Source organism: Nymphalis io, chromosome 23 (assembly GCF_905147045.1).
Source record: "Nymphalis io chromosome 23, ilAglIoxx1.1, whole genome shotgun sequence".
Classification (NCBI taxonomy): domain Eukaryota; kingdom Metazoa; phylum Arthropoda; class Insecta; order Lepidoptera; family Nymphalidae; genus Nymphalis; species Nymphalis io.
Window position 1 is genome coordinate 2693923 of NC_065910.1, and position 19906 is coordinate 2713828.

Here is a 19906-nt window from a genome sequence, read left to right on the forward strand (position 1 = left end):
ATATACTTGATAAGAATTACAATATATTAATAAATAAAAATATTAAAATTAGGAGATCGTAAAAATATGTTTAATTATATGTAAATTATTATATTTAACATGATATCTACAAAATTAAGGGTAAACATATTTCTAGATTAGTGAATATTATGTCTCTACATAATGTTAAATACTTATCTTTATATGTCTTTCGTACGTACATATATATTATTATATCAAAATACTGTAATATTACATCTACTAAATACAATGTCTTGATTGTTTTATTAAGTTATTATAAATAAAACCATAACTTTACTTAGAAAACACATTGCTAACTTTTTTGACTTATTACTATATACTCCGCCCGCGGCTGTTAGGGGCTTTTATCCCTTTCTGGCCCTGTAAATACACATTGTATGCAAGATTTCATAATGATTGGTTGAGTAGTTAAGACATGAAAGCGAACCAAACAAACAAATAAATAAACAAACTCACTATTGCATTCGATATTAATAAGGATTAAGGGTGCTAATAAAAACGTATTTAAAATAATGACTGATCTGTAATCTTACCCGCATACTGTATTATCTGTGCATCTTTACGGTAAAAAAAAGTCAATCAAAATGATGAAACACGTTAAAATATAATTAATATTCCTTAAATAACAATTTAATGACATTATTAAGCAAAGCTAAATAAGAAGAAATTAATGTCATTACATAATTGATATGAATAATGTATATAATTCACTCAACATAATATAAATATTAAGTTTAATCAGACAAGGTAATACGATTTAAAATGTCGCTAACCGTAATATATTATGTACTTCTTGCCATTTCAATATATTTTAAAGTCTTGCTATACCAACTTATTCATATTATGTCTCTATATAATGAAATAAAATAAGGAAGAATACCTTCCAGAAAACCGTATTTTCATATAACACAACAACTCATTTGAATACTCGTTTGCTGGCAATATGTTGTTATAGGAATTATTTTTGAATAAATTGTTATGATTCTTCTATTTATTTATGGTAAAGATCAATCATGTTTGTGACTTAGAACATACATACATATTATTATAACATATATACATACATACGGTAATATTATACCATTGTATAGCCAATAGCGTTTAAAATTATTCTGCAAACAAGGTCATAAATTTGAGAAGTAAAGTGAAAAATAAATATTGTACAACTAAATTTATTTACAAGTATACACTTCAACGGTTTTAACGCAAGTGTTGCAATCCACTCGGCAACACCAATGGAATTTACACTGACAGCGCTCTTTAACGACAATCTTCTTAGTGTTGTATCCCCTGCCGCAACACATTAGGCCACAACCATCTATACCAGCTGATGTTCTGTTGCATTCCCTGCCGGTTGTGCCGAGGGATCCCTGGTGACGTAAATGAAATATTTAAGAAACGGTAATAAAATGGTTTGTTTAAACTTGACATTTTTTTTTTGACAATTGTCTTTGTTAAACACAACTATCTTTCTTTTTATCTCTTTATCTCTCTCTGCCTTTTGCCTTTGAATATATTATATAAATATCATTGAAATATTTCACAATTAACTGTATTAAGTAATAAATCAAATTCAAAGAAAGAAAGTTAGGAATTGCTTTTATTTACCAGTGATTCATTTCGTATACAATAATTAGGTGACTCCTCCAGATATACAAGATCTTGAGCAGTGGGTAGGCTATAGTTGGGATTGCTAAGTCGTAACTTGCCACGTCTCGACACCTTCACTTCAGTCGCGCCTTCGTATTTATCTCTTAAGTAGTCTCCTGTCATTCACATTAAATAATTAGTAAATGTGTTAATAAACTTATTAATTAAATAGTAATCAAATATTTAAATTTGAGAATTATTGGATAAGCATGTAATATTAACAAAATATAGAAAATATTCAATAAATATAAAGTAATCGCAATATTATTATAAATATATGTATTGTTCGACGTCAAATTCAGTCGTATTTAATGGCAATTGGCAAAAGTAGTATCGTCTATGCCTAAATGGCTATGGCAAATTGAACGCGTCGGTTACACGACAACCGCTGATAAACTATTAATGATTCATCATTCAACTATTTTGTATCTGTATCATAACGCATGCGGATTGTAATTTGTATTGCGTCATGCATGACATTTTAAACATTTGGCGCGTGGGTTCCATATTTAATAAATAGTTTAAAATAAAAGCCATTATATAATTTATAACTATCAATTTCATGTTTCCCAACCCTTTAACCGCGATGAAGCCATTTAAATATTAGTAAATATCCCTTGATTATAGTCTCAGGAATATCATTAGCTTATAGCGATAATAAATAAAGTGACGGCTAGTAGAATGTTATGTTTCTACTACTTTGCCGATGGCGTCGTCTGAGATTATTTATGAGCCCACCCGTAAGACGTATATTTTTATGACTTTTAATGTGTTTCAATTTAACTTATAAGTTAATTTACGATAGTTTAAGTTAAGTACAATAATTATTAATATGGCTTTACTTGTTATAGAGAGATATAATATACTCTGTATAAATAAAATATTATAAAAAAAAACAAATAAAATAATGATTACTACTCAATAATCAAAAATCTTACTTAAAAATAAATAATGAGTCCGAATTCGCACTTCATTCGGTCTTATCTAAAATAACGGCTCGTTACCCGTAACTCCAAAACCTTCGATTAATGATGTACAATAAAGGTTTCAATGAGTATTGAATTTAGTTTCTCAAAAAATTCAAATAGGCTTCATTTGCATTCTTTTGACGGCAGAACATTAGCAAATCCTTGCCATATTTTTAAGTTTTCAAAATAAAAAGTATCATTAAAAATATATATATATTTTTAATGATACCTTATATAGATATAATGACAAAACAGCTTTCCGTAAGAAACAAGAAATAACTATAATAATAATGCAGTTTAAAATTTTATTTTAATAAAATTATTTATCTGCCATTCACGAGGACTCTGTATCGTAAAACACGTATTCCTACTAAGATTATGTTCTCAAAAGATACTGTAAGGAACGTAAATAACTTAATTTATGTTGTATTTAGTTCATATCTTTAGCTTAGCGTTGGTGCAGGGCCTACTGTGTTGTTATCATACGCAATATCTCAATTTATAAAATATATGCTTTGCTAAACACGAGATTTACTTAATATATTAATATTTACGAGTACATATTTTTATTCGTAATATTACAAATAATATTTAATGATTATAGTTCTTTTAAGAATATCGTTGAAATTTAAAGATTTTGAAACAAAAACAAACATCTAAATTCGAACAAATATTTTTTGTGTAATATTAATACACATGGCCTTGCTAAAAAGAATTAAAACTAGCCTTATTTATTTTATATGAATATTCTAGTCTGGCCTATCCAATCGCAAGGGTAAAGTTAAACAAGCATTACGTTAAGACTTACATATTCCATGCGATTTGCAGAGATTGATGTCTGCTAAAAGCATCGTTGTTGTAGAAAAGAAGAACTTTAATAAACTTAATATATTCTACTTACGGTAATTTATAGTGACATTTTCAAAGTCAATCTTAAAAGTTAACATCTAACAGTTACATTTAACCAAAAACCACATGGGATCTTAGCCGTTCAATAAAGAAATTAATTTACCATGTACCAAGACATCATGAAACGACAGGAGGATTAATTGTTCTCATTAACTTCCTAATATCAGATAAAGGATACAATGGAAGACCATTTACTTGGTTACGGAATGTTACTCTTGGTCTCTGCTGTGAATGGCTTCTTAATGGTGTGATTTGTATGTGAAATGTATTGGAGACGATTTATTCCAGACCTATTGGCAGGCTAACGGCGGTAATAACTACGATGTAGAATATTCTTATTTCAAGAAGGTTATATATCAATAGGCGAATAAATTGTTGTTTCATTTAAAAAGGAAATATCTTTTATTATCTTTATTTGAACGCAAATCCGTGTGTGGTAGTGCCCTTTATTTAAATTTTGCAATATATTGTGATAATTAGAATCCTAATATAAAATAAATTAGTCGCTTAGTACGAATAATACAGATATGTTATAAAAAGTGAAACATTGCTTTGTTTGGTTGCTTTACTTATAAACGTTGTTTATCGGGTGATTAGTTATTTCGTCTTTATCTTTTGAATATCAAATTAATAATGTTAGAAAGAGATAAATCAGTGTTTAACCGAACAGTTCCTAAAAGTTCCGTTTAAAAGTAAAGAGCCGTGAGTATTTAAATGAGTTATATTGTTAAGTAAGTACTTTGTTTATAAATAAAACTATACATACCAATCTGCCTGAAAGTAGGGAGTTGCTGCCAACAGGTGATGAGACTGCAGGAGCCAGACACGCCGTGACATTTGCACGTGACCTGCGACTTCTTTATGACCGCCTGGTATCAATTATTCGAAATCATTGATTGAATCAGGCAATGGATGAATTTTTTGGACAAACAATGTTTAAAAAAAGTATTGAAGGGACCGCTTTAGTAATTTTTCTATAATGATTTCTCAATAGCGGATTCAACATTTCTATGTTTCCTCCTTTCGGAAATCATTTGGTGTTTCGGTTTGAAGGATAGTGAGTCAGTATAATAAAAACAGGCGCAAGAGAAAACATATTAGATCGCATTGTTGGCAGCGCTGTTGGTCTAAGATATGGTGACCACTTTTTTAATACACAACTATCAGGTGGCAACTTAACATATCTATAACATACTTTACATATTTGTTCTGTCTTTTTGACGAGAGCGAAGAATATAATATTTTTTAAAGTAACTTTGTACCAAATATTTAAATAGTATAAAATATTTATTATAAAGTTTAATCTACATTATTTTATATAAGAACACAATATAGTATTCGCAGCTACTTACGAGATAATACTTTTTTAAGTTTTTTATTTTTTTTATTTTGGCTTAGTAGTTGCTATACTTGGTCGGAACCAAAAAACGTCATTTATTTGTACAGACATATGTATGTGAAAGCGAGACTGTGGCGCCATGTTCGATTGAGATTAAGAACATTTAGACAAGAGTGAAACGTCAAACTGACAGCCATCTCGTGGTTGAACGTCATCAACGGATCGCCGTTAATTTTAATTACATTTGAATTATATAATAACATGGAATTATCTATAGTCTGTATTGATAAGCCTACTTATATATACATATGTAGATTTTACATACCCTTCTTCCAGCCTCGTTATTATGTCTGTTCATGAGCTGCCTGCCCTGCTCTCGACTGCCTCGTTTAACTTTACGTTCTCTTTCACGTATATCCACGAAGCCTTCGGTAAATCTACAAAAGAAATAAAGTTATGACATCGTTGCAAATATTATTAATGCGAAAATAAGTTTGTTTATCATATAACTCAACAGTCAGGAGTACAGGGTAACTAGTAAGCGCACCCCGTCTTCATACGCAGGAGAAAACTTAGTTAAAATTATAGCTTAACACATTCGCATCCTACACAATACGCTATGACGTCATACATAGTGTTAGTGAACCCTCTAGCGGGGTCCTCGGCAATACATATGAGCCCACGTCGTGGGTTGTTAGTATACGTTAACTACTCGTGATAAAAAACGCTCGAATATATGGGAATAGAGAATTCTTCGTGTTTGCGCACACACTTGTGCTGTTGCATGTTCTGCGCAGTTGGCTAATCTCTCTTGAGATTGGCCGCCGTGGCCGAAATCGGTCTGGAGGACTATTATTATTAGTATAAAAGTCAACTCTTAAATTTGGTTCTAATCTAACGGTATATGGTACCATCATAACGATTTAATTTCGATTCGAATAAATATAGAATAATCAAAGGTGACTTAAATAGGGCGTATCGTATTTATTATAGATTAGTAAAATTGGCCCCCAGCTCTCTATGTAAAGACGCCGTCTTAACTTTGCGCCAATTCTAATATATAAATATATAGCATTTTACAAAATCTCGAATTGGTCTTTTAAAAAATATAACACGAAATCATATATATAATAATGATATAAATAACTCACTCAATTAATCTTAAAAATTTGAACACATTGAACAAATCACAAGTCGCGGCAATAATACATTATTTACTGTACCTTTTTAAACATTCACAAAATGGCGGTCTTAAATTAGCGCGCGTTTTTTTTTAATAACCATTAAATATTCCATAAGCAAAACGAATTAAATATTCAAGAAATAACAAAATATTTCGCACCAAAGAAAACAAAACAACAAAACGAAAGTGTAGATTTTTTATATTTCATTTTTACCTTCATAAAGTTTTTCTTTTTATTTATTTTTTTTCAACTTTTTCTACACCTGCAAAACAACCCACGACGTGGATCTTTGGTATCTAGGAAGAAGATAATCTCATAAACTACTATCTAGTAATATTACTATTATACGGATTTTCTTGTGGTTCTTGTGGAAATTGGATGACAATGAAAAATGTTATCGTCATTTAAAGATTTGATTCGTCTTTGATTCGTCTTCTATAAATAATGTAGCAATACAGACCGTGGGTCTGTTCATTAAAAAAACTTATCAAAAACGATTGTGGTTTATGAAAAAAGAGCAAAGGAACACGAAAATGTTTTTGTTTAATATATCGTATAATCCGGCTAGTAATATATACTGGTGGTAGGGCTTTGTGCAAGCCCGTCTGGGTAGGTACCACCCACTCATCAGATATTCTACCGCAAAACAGCAGTATTTGATATTGTTGTGTTCCGGTTTGAAGGGTGAGTGAGCCAGTGTAATTACAGGCACAAGGGACATAAAATCTTAGTTCCCAAGGTTGGTGGCGTATTGGCTATAAGCGATGTTTGACATTTCTTACAATGCCAATGTCTAAGGGCGTTTGGTGACCACTTACCATCATGTGGCTCATATGCTCGTCCACCTTCCTATTCTATAAAAAAAAAAAAACAAAGTGATATAATAATTGCTAATCAAGGAAACGTATATAAGTAGATAGATATTAAGTGTCTATTATGTAACTTTCCTGTAAAACTTTATGAGAAGTCATTTTTTTACAAATATACATTATTGAATTGCATGTATCAGGTGGGGCTTTGTGCCGGCTCGTCTGGGTAGGTACCACCCACTCATCAGATATTCTACCGCAAAACAGCAATACTTGATATTGTTGTGTTCCGTTTGAAGGGTGAGTGAACTAGTTTAATAACAGGCACAAGATACATAACATCTTAGTTACGAAGGTTGGTGGCGCATTAGCGATTTAAGCGATGGTTAAAATTTCTTACAATGCCAATGTCTAAGGGCGTTGGTGATCACTTACCACTATGTGGGCTCATACGCTCGTCCGTCTACCTATACTATAAAAGAAAGTTAAATTTCTACTTAAAAAAAACGTAACCATTGCATGCATTTGCATTATTTAAACAAAAGAAACGAAACTTCAAATTTTTTTATTTGTTCCATTTTTAAATTCTTTTTTAAAAAGAAACATTAAAAAAGAGTTTAAAAATGGAACAAATAAAAAAATTACATAAAAAGTGATAATCATCACTATTTATCTTTCATAACATCGTAAAGTTGTAGATTGAATCAGAAAAGAACACACCTGGTTCAGGAGTTTACAGTCTTGGGACCGGGCAATTAGCACACATATAGACATACATATATGTTACGTGCCTTTGTTATATTTTCCTAACGGTTCATAGTTTGGTTCTTTTGCTTACATGCATTATTTTTTATCTTATTCATATTCTGGATTCCCAAGCTGGTCGGGTAGGTGTTCGAACTATCCGTTACGGAGTCGTCTAATGGGGTAGATTAAAATATTGAAAACTGTTCGATACGGTGATTTCCTAAATTGTATACTTGGTGCATTTACTCTATTATAAATATTTGCAAAAAATAAAACTTAATGGTTTACTTAAACTGCTATAAGATAATGTGCTTTATTATTATAATAATAAAATGACTTTTTTTACGCGCTCACTATACTTGCACTTCAATTAAAAAAAAACCGGTATTAAAAAACAAGCAGATTAAAAAAAATGTCTTGCAAAATAAATTCAAATGACATGTTCGGCTGTAAATTGAAAAATAATTTCATTTAACATGTCATCGGAATAAGTTATGTTATAAATCGCCTCCTTCAAACGAGGCGTGAAGAGGCATCTTGCGGGCCGGCAAGGCGAAGGCGGCTAGTGCAGAACATCCTTCCCGACTGTACTTGCCGTCATCGCGTCTGGACTCTACTACCACTGACCATCACGTGGAGTAGACTCATTTGCCGTCTCGGCAAATAAAAAAAAGAAAATGTCACTCATTAATTACGTTTTGAATTTACTTAAGCAGTTTTAATTATACTTCGTTTCATAGTATTATAAAATAGATGCAGCAGTTTATTATTAGTACCCCAATATCAAGTTTGTTAAGCATCTTACAATTTTCACAGTTTTCCCAACTTTATGCTGCTCCTGGTAGTCCCCTGTACAGCGCGGAAAAGGGAGGTTAATTGAAAAGGGATAGCTATATGGATGTGGTTTTCACATTTTCATTTGGCTACGCCCACCGCTACGAAGCTCTACGTCGTATCGATTTGGAGTGCTTTTAACTAAATTGCAAAATATGACTTTCTGTCTGTATAAATAGAATTAAGTTTCCTTTGCTTCATATTTTATTTATTTTAATGTTTCATTTTTGTCAAATCTATAAATGAGAATAAAAACTAAGTTTAAAAATTTAGATACCCTAAGAATTGTCTTTTGTTACCATAAAAATAAATGCAAGCTAAAACACATGTTAAGTCCATAGGCTTAAATGGTAAAATTCCTTAAACAATATGTTGCATTTAGTGATCGCAACAAGGGGTGATCTGGATTAAGCACCCTCAATGCTTCATGTATCCCTGGTAGATGATAACGGATTTAAGCGTGTTTAACGCGGATCTAACCCGGTTTATCCGGCTTGGTAAAAATTTGTATCCGGGGCCTCCGTTTCTCATGATTTTTATTATTTTTTTTACGATAAAAATATTTATATTCAAAGAACTACAACCAAAAAATTACGATTACTTGTTATTTTAAGTAATTATGAAAAATCAATATTTACTTAAAATAAATGTATGTTTGTTATATAATCGCGTATTCAATAAAAAACGAAGCTTAATTTATTTATTAAAAATAAATTATTGTTATTTACCTCCCATAGCAATTGTTTTTGTAAAGGAATAACAAAAAATTAACGATTATTTATTTATTATAATGATAAACTTAATTAATATTACGAAATTAATCTTATAAACTTGTATTGTGACATCATGAAAGAAGACCTTCCGAACTCAACGCGGCATTTCTTCAATAGCTTCACGATTGCCTCTCAACCTCTCGCAATTCGATGCTTGCCTGGTGAGAAAAATATTCGAATGCGGGAAAATCTTCTTTATGAAGTAAAAAGGCATTTTTCCTCTTGGAACAAACATTCCTTAGTCCCATTCCAATCATTCTTTACCTCCTTACAATCCTGTGATCCTAATCGGGAAAATTCAAACAACCGAAATATCGGAAAAGCTTTTTTAAAGCAACGATAAAAATCTTAAAAAGCACCCCAATAAAATCTGAGGGAGGCCCAATAAGAGTCAAAACCTCAAGTTATTGGATAAGTACTCCTTGCACGTTATGGACTCCTAGTATTAGAAGGCTTGAATTTTCCCAAAGTCGCGTGTTCGTAAGTATTTTAATACAATCGAACGTGCTCTCTCTTCGAAGGCTGAAAGCGTACTAATGAATGATTGATATTCAGATATTATTCTATTACGTTCGACTTCCGAAATTCGAATTAACTCGTCACAAACATTTTAGTTCACTAGAGGCGTGCGTGCTTGATCCGTATAGACTCGTCAACATCTCAGGAACCAACTGACGTTTCCCAAATGTTGCTAGTTTTTGGAAAACCTGCTATGCTAGAATTTTTTTGTAGCGTTCAGTTAGTTTCGCATAAAAAAATATAAGCTATAACAAAAATGACGATAACATACCATCCTCATGAATATGAATGAACTATGATGAATATATGAATGATCTATGAATACATCATGAATTTTCAGAAATACATTCTTAGTGGTCACTAGTTATTTATGTAATGAACTAGAAGTGCAAAATTGTAATTGTCGGTCACAGTAGAGTTTTATAAATTTAAAGTTAGAAAGTTCTTCTTACGTTTGCTGCGTTCTTAGTCAAACAACCTGAAAAGTGTGGCGTTCCTTAAAAAATGCTTTTTTTGTTAAATAATTTTGTTTCTTTTTAATATTTTTGGTTGATTTCGCAAACACTGAATGCCGTTTTTCAACTAGTTTTAATAATGAATAACGGCAATAGTAAGTAGTAACTAAAATAATGGTGTTAAGAAAGTTTTTTTTTCTACAGTATGTATATAAATACTTATTTAGTAATAAGGTGTAATAAGATGTAAATAAGAGAATTTTATATTTTCAATTACTGACGGATATTTTCGTTTACAATGCCAATCAAAAATAATATAATTATTTACGTTATAAATGACGTCTTTCATGTTAAGATGTAAGGCATCTTTTTAAATGCATTTTGTGATTTTGTGGAATTTTATTGTTCTTTGAACCGTTGACGTTGCCTTGAAAGTTCGTATTCCATTACTTCAGCTTCTATAGGGTTCTGCAATCCTGGTAGTGTACCTGTCTTAAATCATGGCTTGACAAGCGTGACGTAATTCTGACAGTTCCGAGTTAATTTATTAAATGAAAATAAACTTATTGAATATAAAAAATATATTTTATTATTTATTAAATTTAAAAGAGCTACTTTTTGTGCTTGATTGAAAAAAAAAATAATTTACAGGACTATCAGTAAACAAATGAGAATTCTCACCTAAAGGAAGAGGATAAGTTAATTTTTACTTGATCAAATTACTTGACACCTCTGAAGAGAACAGGTGCATTTTTCACCTGTCTTACGTCTCACCTGAGTACTAGGATATAAGGTATTTGCAGGATATGGTTTTACCTTTCTCCTTTAAATCGCGCAGATACACACACACACACCAAAGATATGTTTGCGAACAGACCTTTTATTACGTAGTAGTGAAATAATACGCACTCACACATAGATACAATTTAAAGGAGAAGGTAATATCACTTCTCTTTCTGTTTCATAAAATTGTAACGGGAAAACCACTATACTATTCTTGTTTCACAGTATTCACGTTCAATGGTTTTCTCGGCGTGTGATGTAAGGCATCGATTCGTTTCATTTGTGTGCGTAAAGGCGACAGGTAAAATTTTCCTTCTATATATTGCTGATATCCTAGTTGACAGGTACGAGGTAAGACAGTAGTAGCCTTACTTGTTTGAATCGTGAAAGTGAAAAAACAACAGGTGTGATGAGGGTTGGAGTGATGGAGATAAAAAATAACTACATTTTTTCTAAATAAATTATGTGTTCTCTCTCTCTCTCTGTATAATACAGTTTGTAGTTTGTTAGTTAAAATAAAAAAAATAATTAATTATATAATTAGTTAATTATTTTTTTCATTGTATGGCCAACAAAAGTAAGGGAAAAAAACATTTATTTATTATTAAAATATTATTTTTTTTGTCTTTCTAACTATTGCTTACACTACTATCATCTCTTTATCTCTTCTATCTACGAAAACATTGCAAAGTTTCTATAAAATAATAATTTGCTAGTAGGGCAACATGAATTAAAGATGGTTTCATTCAAATAGACAATGTTTTGCGGAAAAAACAGACTGACACATTATTACTACTATTTTCTAGAAATGTTTAGTTGTAGTCTAGTTGAAACATAGTTCGAGCTACACGGATAACATGAACCGAAGGATACGACGCTAGTTCTTAGTTTAATGTAACTATGTAAGTCTTTAACTAATATTCTACTTAATAAAATGGAAATATAAATATCTTTTAAGGTATTGATTGAATATTTTCTTCTATCAATTATCAATCTCAATATTATTAGAAAAAAATAAGCTAAAAACAAACGTAAAAGGAGGTTACATAAAGGCAGGACTCAAAATTTCTTTAGCAATAAATAATAAAAAAAAAATCGCGATAGATCTGCTTTGCTGTCTAATTAATTGGGGCTACCAATCGAAGTTAATAATAAGAAATAGAATAATGCTCACTTGTAACCGTATTCAAGGTTGTCACCGCAGCCTCCCCATACCCAATCATTGTGCAGATATCTCGGTCGAGCCGCGCGACTGCACCCACACGACGACAGGCGACCATCACGACACGCTCTTGATATGGCTAATGATACCCCAGCTGCGGTGATAGCGTGTGTGAACGCGGTTTCTCTAGATGCTGTAACAATGAAAGTATGTAAGTTGTGTTGGTGGTAGGGCTTTGTGCAAGCTCGTCTGGGTAGGTACCACCCACTCATAAGATATTCTACCGCAAAACAACAGTACTTGGTATTGTTGTGTTACGGTTTGAAAGGTGAGTGAGCCAGTGTAATTACAGGCACAAGGGACATAAAATCGAGTTGGCTATGTAAGCGATGGTTGACATTTCTTACAATGCCAATGTCTAAGGGCGTTGGTGACCACTTACCATCGGGTGGCCTATTTGCTCGTCCGCCTATCTATACTATAAAAAAATCGTCCTTTTACAATTAAAGGATGGGGCGAGGTTATTAATTATAAATATCAGTGTGGCGTTAAAAACCCTTATGCTTCTAATTACAGTTCACCCTCCAAACAGAGAAATGCAAAGTTTTATTTAATTTGTATTTAGCGGTAAAATAACAAATGCTTTGCCGTCATTGTTTGTTTTTAATAAATAATAAGAATAATCGCATTCTTTAAATATTTAACTACAACCGGGATTCGAAGTGGTGACAATGATTTCACAAAGAAATAAAGTTAAGATATTAAGATTAATTATAATATAATTAATATTATTTGAATAATATGTTTCCAATAAGATGAATAAGTTAACATTTTTAAAGTAAAATAAAAATTATAATTATCTTTAATTAAAAAGTCTTCCTATTCCATAAAAAAAGTATTATTTTAACGTATTTTGTTCACAACAAATGTTGAGCCTAAACGATCCCGTGGCTAGAATAAGGGACTCTTAAATGAAGATTGTGCGTTTTTAGCGTGTAGGCTATTTTGAGATACTGAGGCGTATATTATTAACTAACTAAAAAGGCGATTTGCTGACGGCACACGTTCAAACCCTAATGAGTTTTTATACGCCTCATTTACGTAGAAATACAGATTAATAAATGAATAGGATTGCCCTAACTCTCTATTGAACAATATTCTAATATAATACTTAAAATAAAAGTGAAAGAAATGAGAAGGAGAATTATGAGAGACGTGAAATTATAAAAATCTTGACCTATTTATAGTGTAAAGAGGGAAAATGAAACAGACTTTTGAATCTTAAAAATTCTTTTGATATTCGTTACTATTTTATTTGACCGCGTTAAAACAAAGAGCTCACAAACTTCGCAGCTACATGTCCTATATGTACATCTGTTATATCTACTATAAATTTCCATTTCAGATTTTTATTTTTGTATATATTGTTTTTTTTTTACTTTTTTACTGCTACAAAGACAGGCAACTTAATGCCAGTGTTATAGGTAGAAGCCGACTTATATGCATATTTTGTATAATTTAAAATGATTGTATAAATGCATAACACATACTTCTTTACATAATACATATTCGGGGCTGGAAACGAACCCTCAACCTCGGAGCGGAAATCAGGGTCACTGCGCCATGGGGCCAGTCAAATTTATTATATTATAATTATTTTTATTGTTTTTAAATAACAAATAAATATTATTATTCTAATTTTCATAATTTTAGTTGCTTATTTATCTCACTTCTATTTAACCTATTTACAGTTATTATTGTTTTTTAAAGGACTTTCTTATATTTATAAATACTTAATAAAGCTTGTACTACCACACCTAGTAATACTAACAAATAATAATTAAAAAAATTTATTATTTTATATATTAAATTATTATATTTAACATTAAAATAAAAACAGATATTTATTTGGACGTATATACATATGTCAGTGCTATAAAAAAACAAGCAACAACAAAAGATCTTTGCCAGAATAGTTCTTAAAAAATAAAAGAATACGTTTAAAATAAAAGCGGGAAACTGTACTATAAATCAGTTTGCGTCGACTGGTGCTCGTGACGTTGCTCAGTGAAGATTTAGAGCCCTCAACTACAAGTTGAAATCTCTAGGTTAAAACTTTACTCAGATAAAACATGTATAAAAGTTTTTAAATTGAATTATCAACAATATTATTATTATATAATGGTTTTGCACTGTTTTATATAATGATTTATTGTAATACTGTATATGAATAATATGGTTTTTGAGCGTAGTTTTATTGATATGTGCAAAAAATAAATGTGTTTCTTATGTATATTTAGTAGTATAAAGCTAAAACTTACAGATTGATAAGAAGAGGCCTAAGAATCTTGCAAATTCTTAACATATATATAGCATGAATAAAATATTATGTTTAGATATTGCTTAATTTCTTAGAAAATATTAACGTATTATTTCAATATAGGAGAACAAATAAGTCAACTGTTGGTCAATAAGGACCACGGGACTAGCATAATACAGGCACAAGGGACATAAAATCTTAGTTCCCAAAGTTGGTGGCGCATTGGCTATAAGCGATGGTTGACATTTCTTACAATGCCAATGTCTAAGGGCGTTTGGTGACCACTTACATCAGGTGGCCCATATGCTCATCCACCTTCCTATACTATAATATATATATATATAAACGTTTTAAGCATTCTTTAGACTGTAATGACCATCACCAACCAGGAACTGTGATGTTATGTCCCTTGTGTAATTATAGTGACGTATTCACAAACCGTAAAACAGGATACATAGGCAGAAGAACAAATTAAGTATTGCTGCTTAAATAAATGGTATGGTGGTAACTACTCGGCGTTCGTAGAACGGACGGCGCGAACGAAGCGGCGGCGCGCGGCGCTGCTATAGGTTAAGGGGCAATTCTAGAGAGCTAATTACTATATTTGTCAACGTTGAAAATTTAGACACCACGTAACGTGACGAAAGTCTTCAACCAATGCGTCTTACCTGCCATGACATACGGTGCCGAAACGTGGACACTAACTGCGGGACTAGTCCACAAATTCAAAGTCGCTCAGCGTGCTATGGAGCGAGCTATGCTCGAAGTATCTTTGAAGGATAAGATCAGAAATGAGATTATCCGGAAAAGAACCGGAGTCACCGACATAGCTTGCAAAATTAGCAGGCTGAAGTGGCAGTGGGCTGGTCACGTATGTCGTAGGACCGATGGCCGTTGGAGCAGACGAGTCCTAGAGTGGAGACCGCGAATCGGCAAGCGCAGCGTAGGGCGCCCTCCAGCCAGGTGGACCGACGACCTTAAGAAGGTGGCGGGCACCAACTGGATGCGGAAGGCGGAGGACAGGGAGCTTTGGCGCACCTTGGGAGAGGCCTATGTTCAGCAGTGGACAACGATTGGCTGTTGATTGATTGATTGACGTAATGTGGAAATTCCATCTATTTTTCTTTCCTATGCATGCTCCTTAAATAAAATTAAAATTAAATAAAATTAAATATACAAAACTTCAGTTAACGCAAAAAAATCGAACATTAACTTAAACGCAACTATGAAAAATCCGTTATGTCCATTATTTCGCGGCGAATACAATTAAACGATTTTGAGTTCCAGATTATTTCTATCGTTCGCCACGTCGCCTGACGCTCGTGCGATTCGCGGGGCAACATTCGCAATCGGCTCCGCTGGTTGCCACTGCCCGTGGCATGCTTTAAAATTAAAAGGTTAAATATTACTTATCCAACGTCCTCTTAAAACTCAACTGCTTTTTATTTAGTAGTAAGTACATTTAGTACTTAGTGCGGGCAAGCACCACTGAATTTTCATGTGCTTAATTTGTGTTTATAATTCATCTCGTGCTTGACTGTGAAGGAAAACATCGTGAGGAAATCTGCATGTGTCTAATTTCATTTTGCCACATGTGTATTCTACCGACCCGCATTGGAGCAGCGTGGTGCAATAAGCTCCAAACCTTCTCCTCAAAAAGGAAGACGAGGCCTAAGCCCAGCTGTGGGACATTAACAGGCTGTTACTGTACATTTAGTACTCGCAAGTAGAAATAATCTTTTAAACACCATTATTTTGATTGCTTTTGTCGTTCTTTGATTAATTATTAAAACTAGTTGAAACGGCTTTCAGATGTTTGCGAAATCAACTAGTTTCTATATTAATTAATTTTTATAGATAAAATTAATACAAATAAATATAACGGTATTTTTTTATAACATACGTTGGCAGGTTTATTTTGATTTTGCCTTAATTAAATTCGTTTCGATTTTTTTTAGATTTATATTATAAGTTTCACTTTTCATATTAATGTTTGTTATAAAAAAATTGCAAGACAAAAAAACAAAATTATTAAATAAAAAAAGCATTTTTTTAAGGCAACGCCACACTTTTCAGTTTGTTTGACTAGGAACACAGCAAACGTAAGAAGAACATTCTAACTTCAAATTTAAAACTCACTGACAATTACAATTTTGCACTTCTAGTTCCTTATATAAATAACATAGTGATCACTAAGAACATATTTCTGAAAATGCATCCTTCAGAGGCATTTTATATGTATTCGTCATTTTTGTTTTAGTTTATATTTTGTTTACGCGAAAGTAACTGAACGCTGCAAGAAAAATCTAGCATCTAGTTTTCCAAAAACTCTAGCAACCTTTTATTTGTAACCCCTGTACAAAAACAAACATGGGAGAAGTCGCGGGCGAAACTAATACATACTTAACATAGCAAAGTTCATAAATAGTGTACTAATATAGGTCAAAGGAAATTAATACAGAAGGGGAATAAGATAAAAGAGAAACAAATGTCTCGTTTATGATATAATAAAGAGTTTTTACGATATTTTTATTGTGTTTTATTACAAAGGATTGCCTCGGCCTCCGTTAACGCATGTTTATGGACACTATATTTTATTAAGATATTAGATAAAAGTAGTAAATTGATTTATATAAATACAGAAATTACGCATTATATGTATTACTCGTTAAAAGTCACCAAACGCCCTTAGACATTGGCATTCTAAGAAATGTCAACCATCGCTTATAGCCAATGCGCCACCAACCTTGGAAACTAAGATTTTATGTCCCTTGTGCCTGTAATTACACTGGCTCACTCACCCTTCAAACCGGAACACAACAATATCAAGTATTGCTGTTTTGCGGTAGAATATCTGATGAGTGGGTGGTACCTAACCAGACGAGCTTGCACAAAGCCCTACCACCAGTGGACCCCGTACCACCGAACATAGACAAAGACAGCTCTATCGCTCAGCCGTCGCTGCCGCTGTCATATCTATAGTCATATATACAGTCAGTTATTCTTTTATATATGCAGATAACTATTGCCTAATATTAGTTCAATATGTTGTTAGATTATCTCATCACTATTGCTTTTCAAATGATGGTTTTGACATGCTGATTCTAATGTGTGAAAAAATAATTTTGGCTTAGTTTATTCTATAATATCCATTATATTTGCAATAAGAATAGTCTTACCGATTAATGTCAAGGGCCCGAAGACCGTATCATCTTCCGTGACAGTACAATTCCATCTTCGATTTTGGAACTGGTGCTGGCATTCCTTAATTCCTCGCTTCACACCGTCACCAACCGCGGGCATGTGATCTTTATGACGTCTGCAAACCCTTCTCTGCCCTGGAGTTAGGCCTCGCAACCTCGCACACATCCTGGACTTATCAGAAAATAGATCGGTTTGGTTCGTCCATTCTTCAAACTCGAGTAGTCCCATGTTACTGAAACGAAATTCAAAATACAAATTTCGATTAAAAGCAACAAATGCCTTTTTAATATATATCATATAAAGAGTAATCGTTATAATATATATATATGTAATATTGTAACAATTCGTTATCTCAGTGAATAATTTAGACGATGTCAACCAAAATAGATAGGGTAGCCAATTCTACTAAAAAAATGTCACCTTAACGCGATCGAATCGAAACGTAATTATTTCCTTTATCCATTTTGACATAACGGTATATCTGACAAATCCTACCGGTTCGGTTCCGATCCGAATAATTATAGAATAGTCAAAATTGGACCGGGAACGTGTAGTAATCGTTATAGTTTAGTAGAATTGGCCACCAAGCTCAAATTCAGGCAGTCATCATTACATAACGCGGCTAACTTCGCAGCTGATTAAAAAAATTATATATATGTCGCGGATTCAAATGGATTGCCATGTAAATGGCCGCCATTGTCGTCCAATATGTTGATTTTGCAAGAGACCAAGGAGTTCGCTCGAGAAACGATTTTTATTTCCATCAGTCCGCTGAGTAATAAAAAACCCGTTATATTTTCACAATTTGACGTCTGAAAACCGACCAGCCTATATGACATACATCACGTTGTGTGGTGTTGCTATTCTAAAAAGTGACGTCGTATACCCGCTTAAATTTATTATCTCTGACATATGTATATCCTTCTGACGGTAAATTTTCTAATGGAAGTTTTTATTAATACTTATTGTTTTATTAAGAATACTCACTAATTAAGACAACACATTTCTAAACCGAGCGCGCACTACTGAATTTGTATGTGCTTAATTTGTGTTTATAAATTAATCTCGTGCTCGGCGCTGAAGTCACTGCGTAGCCTACAATACAAGTTTCGTATAAAAATCTGCCACATATATCCACCAAAACGCATTGGGGCAGCGTGATGGAATAAGCTCCAAATCTCCTCTTTGATAGCAGATGATCTTATTGCATAGCAATGGAATGTTTTTTTCTTTTTTACATGAATGTTAATAAGAAGCGCGTCTTGCATTATCAGCATTATCAATAAATAGTACAGCCAGTTTTATAGACAAACAGTACATATCGAATTAAAAAAAAAGATCCTTAAGAAATTTTATTGGTGATAGGGCTTTGTGCAAGCTCGTCTGGGTAGGTACCACTCATCAGATATTTTACTACAATACTTGTTATTCCGGTTCCAGTTTGAAGGGTGAGTGAGCCAGTGTAATTACAGACAGACAAGGGACATAACGTATTAGTTCCAAATGTTGGTGGCGAATCAGTGATGTAAGCGATGGTTAACATTTGTTACAATGTCAATGTCTATAGATGTAGGGGACCACTTACAATCAGGTAGCCCATATGCACGTCCGCCTACCTTTACTAGAAAAAATAAATTGTTGATATCTGAAAAGACTATCGGTTTGCATAAATAAATACCAGATTTATTTATTCATTAGAACCTTTTTGGTGTTTTGTAATTGTATTCGTTAATTTAAAATTGAACTTTAATTTTCTATAAAACTAGCCCCAAAAGGTATCCAACGTATTTAAATATATTCAGTTCGTAACAAGTTCCTGGTGTTCGTTTATCAAATAAACGTAATTACAGGCCCACTGTATAATCTGATATCGTCTTCGCTCCTAATGGCTTATAAATTATGTTTTACGGAACAAGTAGAGCCAGGTAACTCGAGACTCATTAGGTATCTGTGAAGTGATCAAATGTACCATCCAGCGCCGGCCCTGGGGTAGAGCGAGAGGAGAGATCGCTCAAGGTACCAGGTTCAGAGAAAATGACAAAAACAATTCCAGGTGTACATAAGCGGTGTTTGATTTTTATAAATGTGATAATTATTATTTATATAACATTAACTGAAATGCAATTTATGTGAAGTGAGAGCGTCGACCAAAGGGCGCCGAGAGACAGTCTAGCTCTAGCTTGATCAAGGGCCAGGGCCCGCGTTGGTATTATCTATTTGATGGTTTGT

General features: G+C 32.7%; 1 protein-coding gene across 3 annotated transcripts in view; it reads right to left on the bottom strand.

Annotated features, from left to right (window-relative positions):
* Positions 1-1122: 1122 nt before the first annotated feature.
* Positions 1123-19906, bottom strand: part of LOC126777680 (protein Wnt-5b-like) — a 54861-nt gene continuing 36077 nt past the window's right edge. For 2 of the 3 annotated variants that reach the window (XM_050500810.1, XM_050500812.1), the window contains exons 2-7: positions 17653-17909; positions 12166-12346; positions 5213-5324; positions 4315-4417; positions 1630-1787; positions 1123-1391 (exon numbers count right to left, since the gene is read on the bottom strand). In XM_050500810.1, coding sequence (XP_050356767.1) covers positions 1194-1391; positions 1630-1787; positions 4315-4417; positions 5213-5324; positions 12166-12346; positions 17653-17909 — 1009 coding nt within the window. In that variant the 3' untranslated portion in view covers positions 1123-1193. The remainder of the gene's footprint in view (positions 1392-1629; positions 1788-4314; positions 4418-5212; positions 5325-12165; positions 12347-17652; positions 17910-19906) is intronic. The other variant, XM_050500811.1, reaches the window with a different exon arrangement.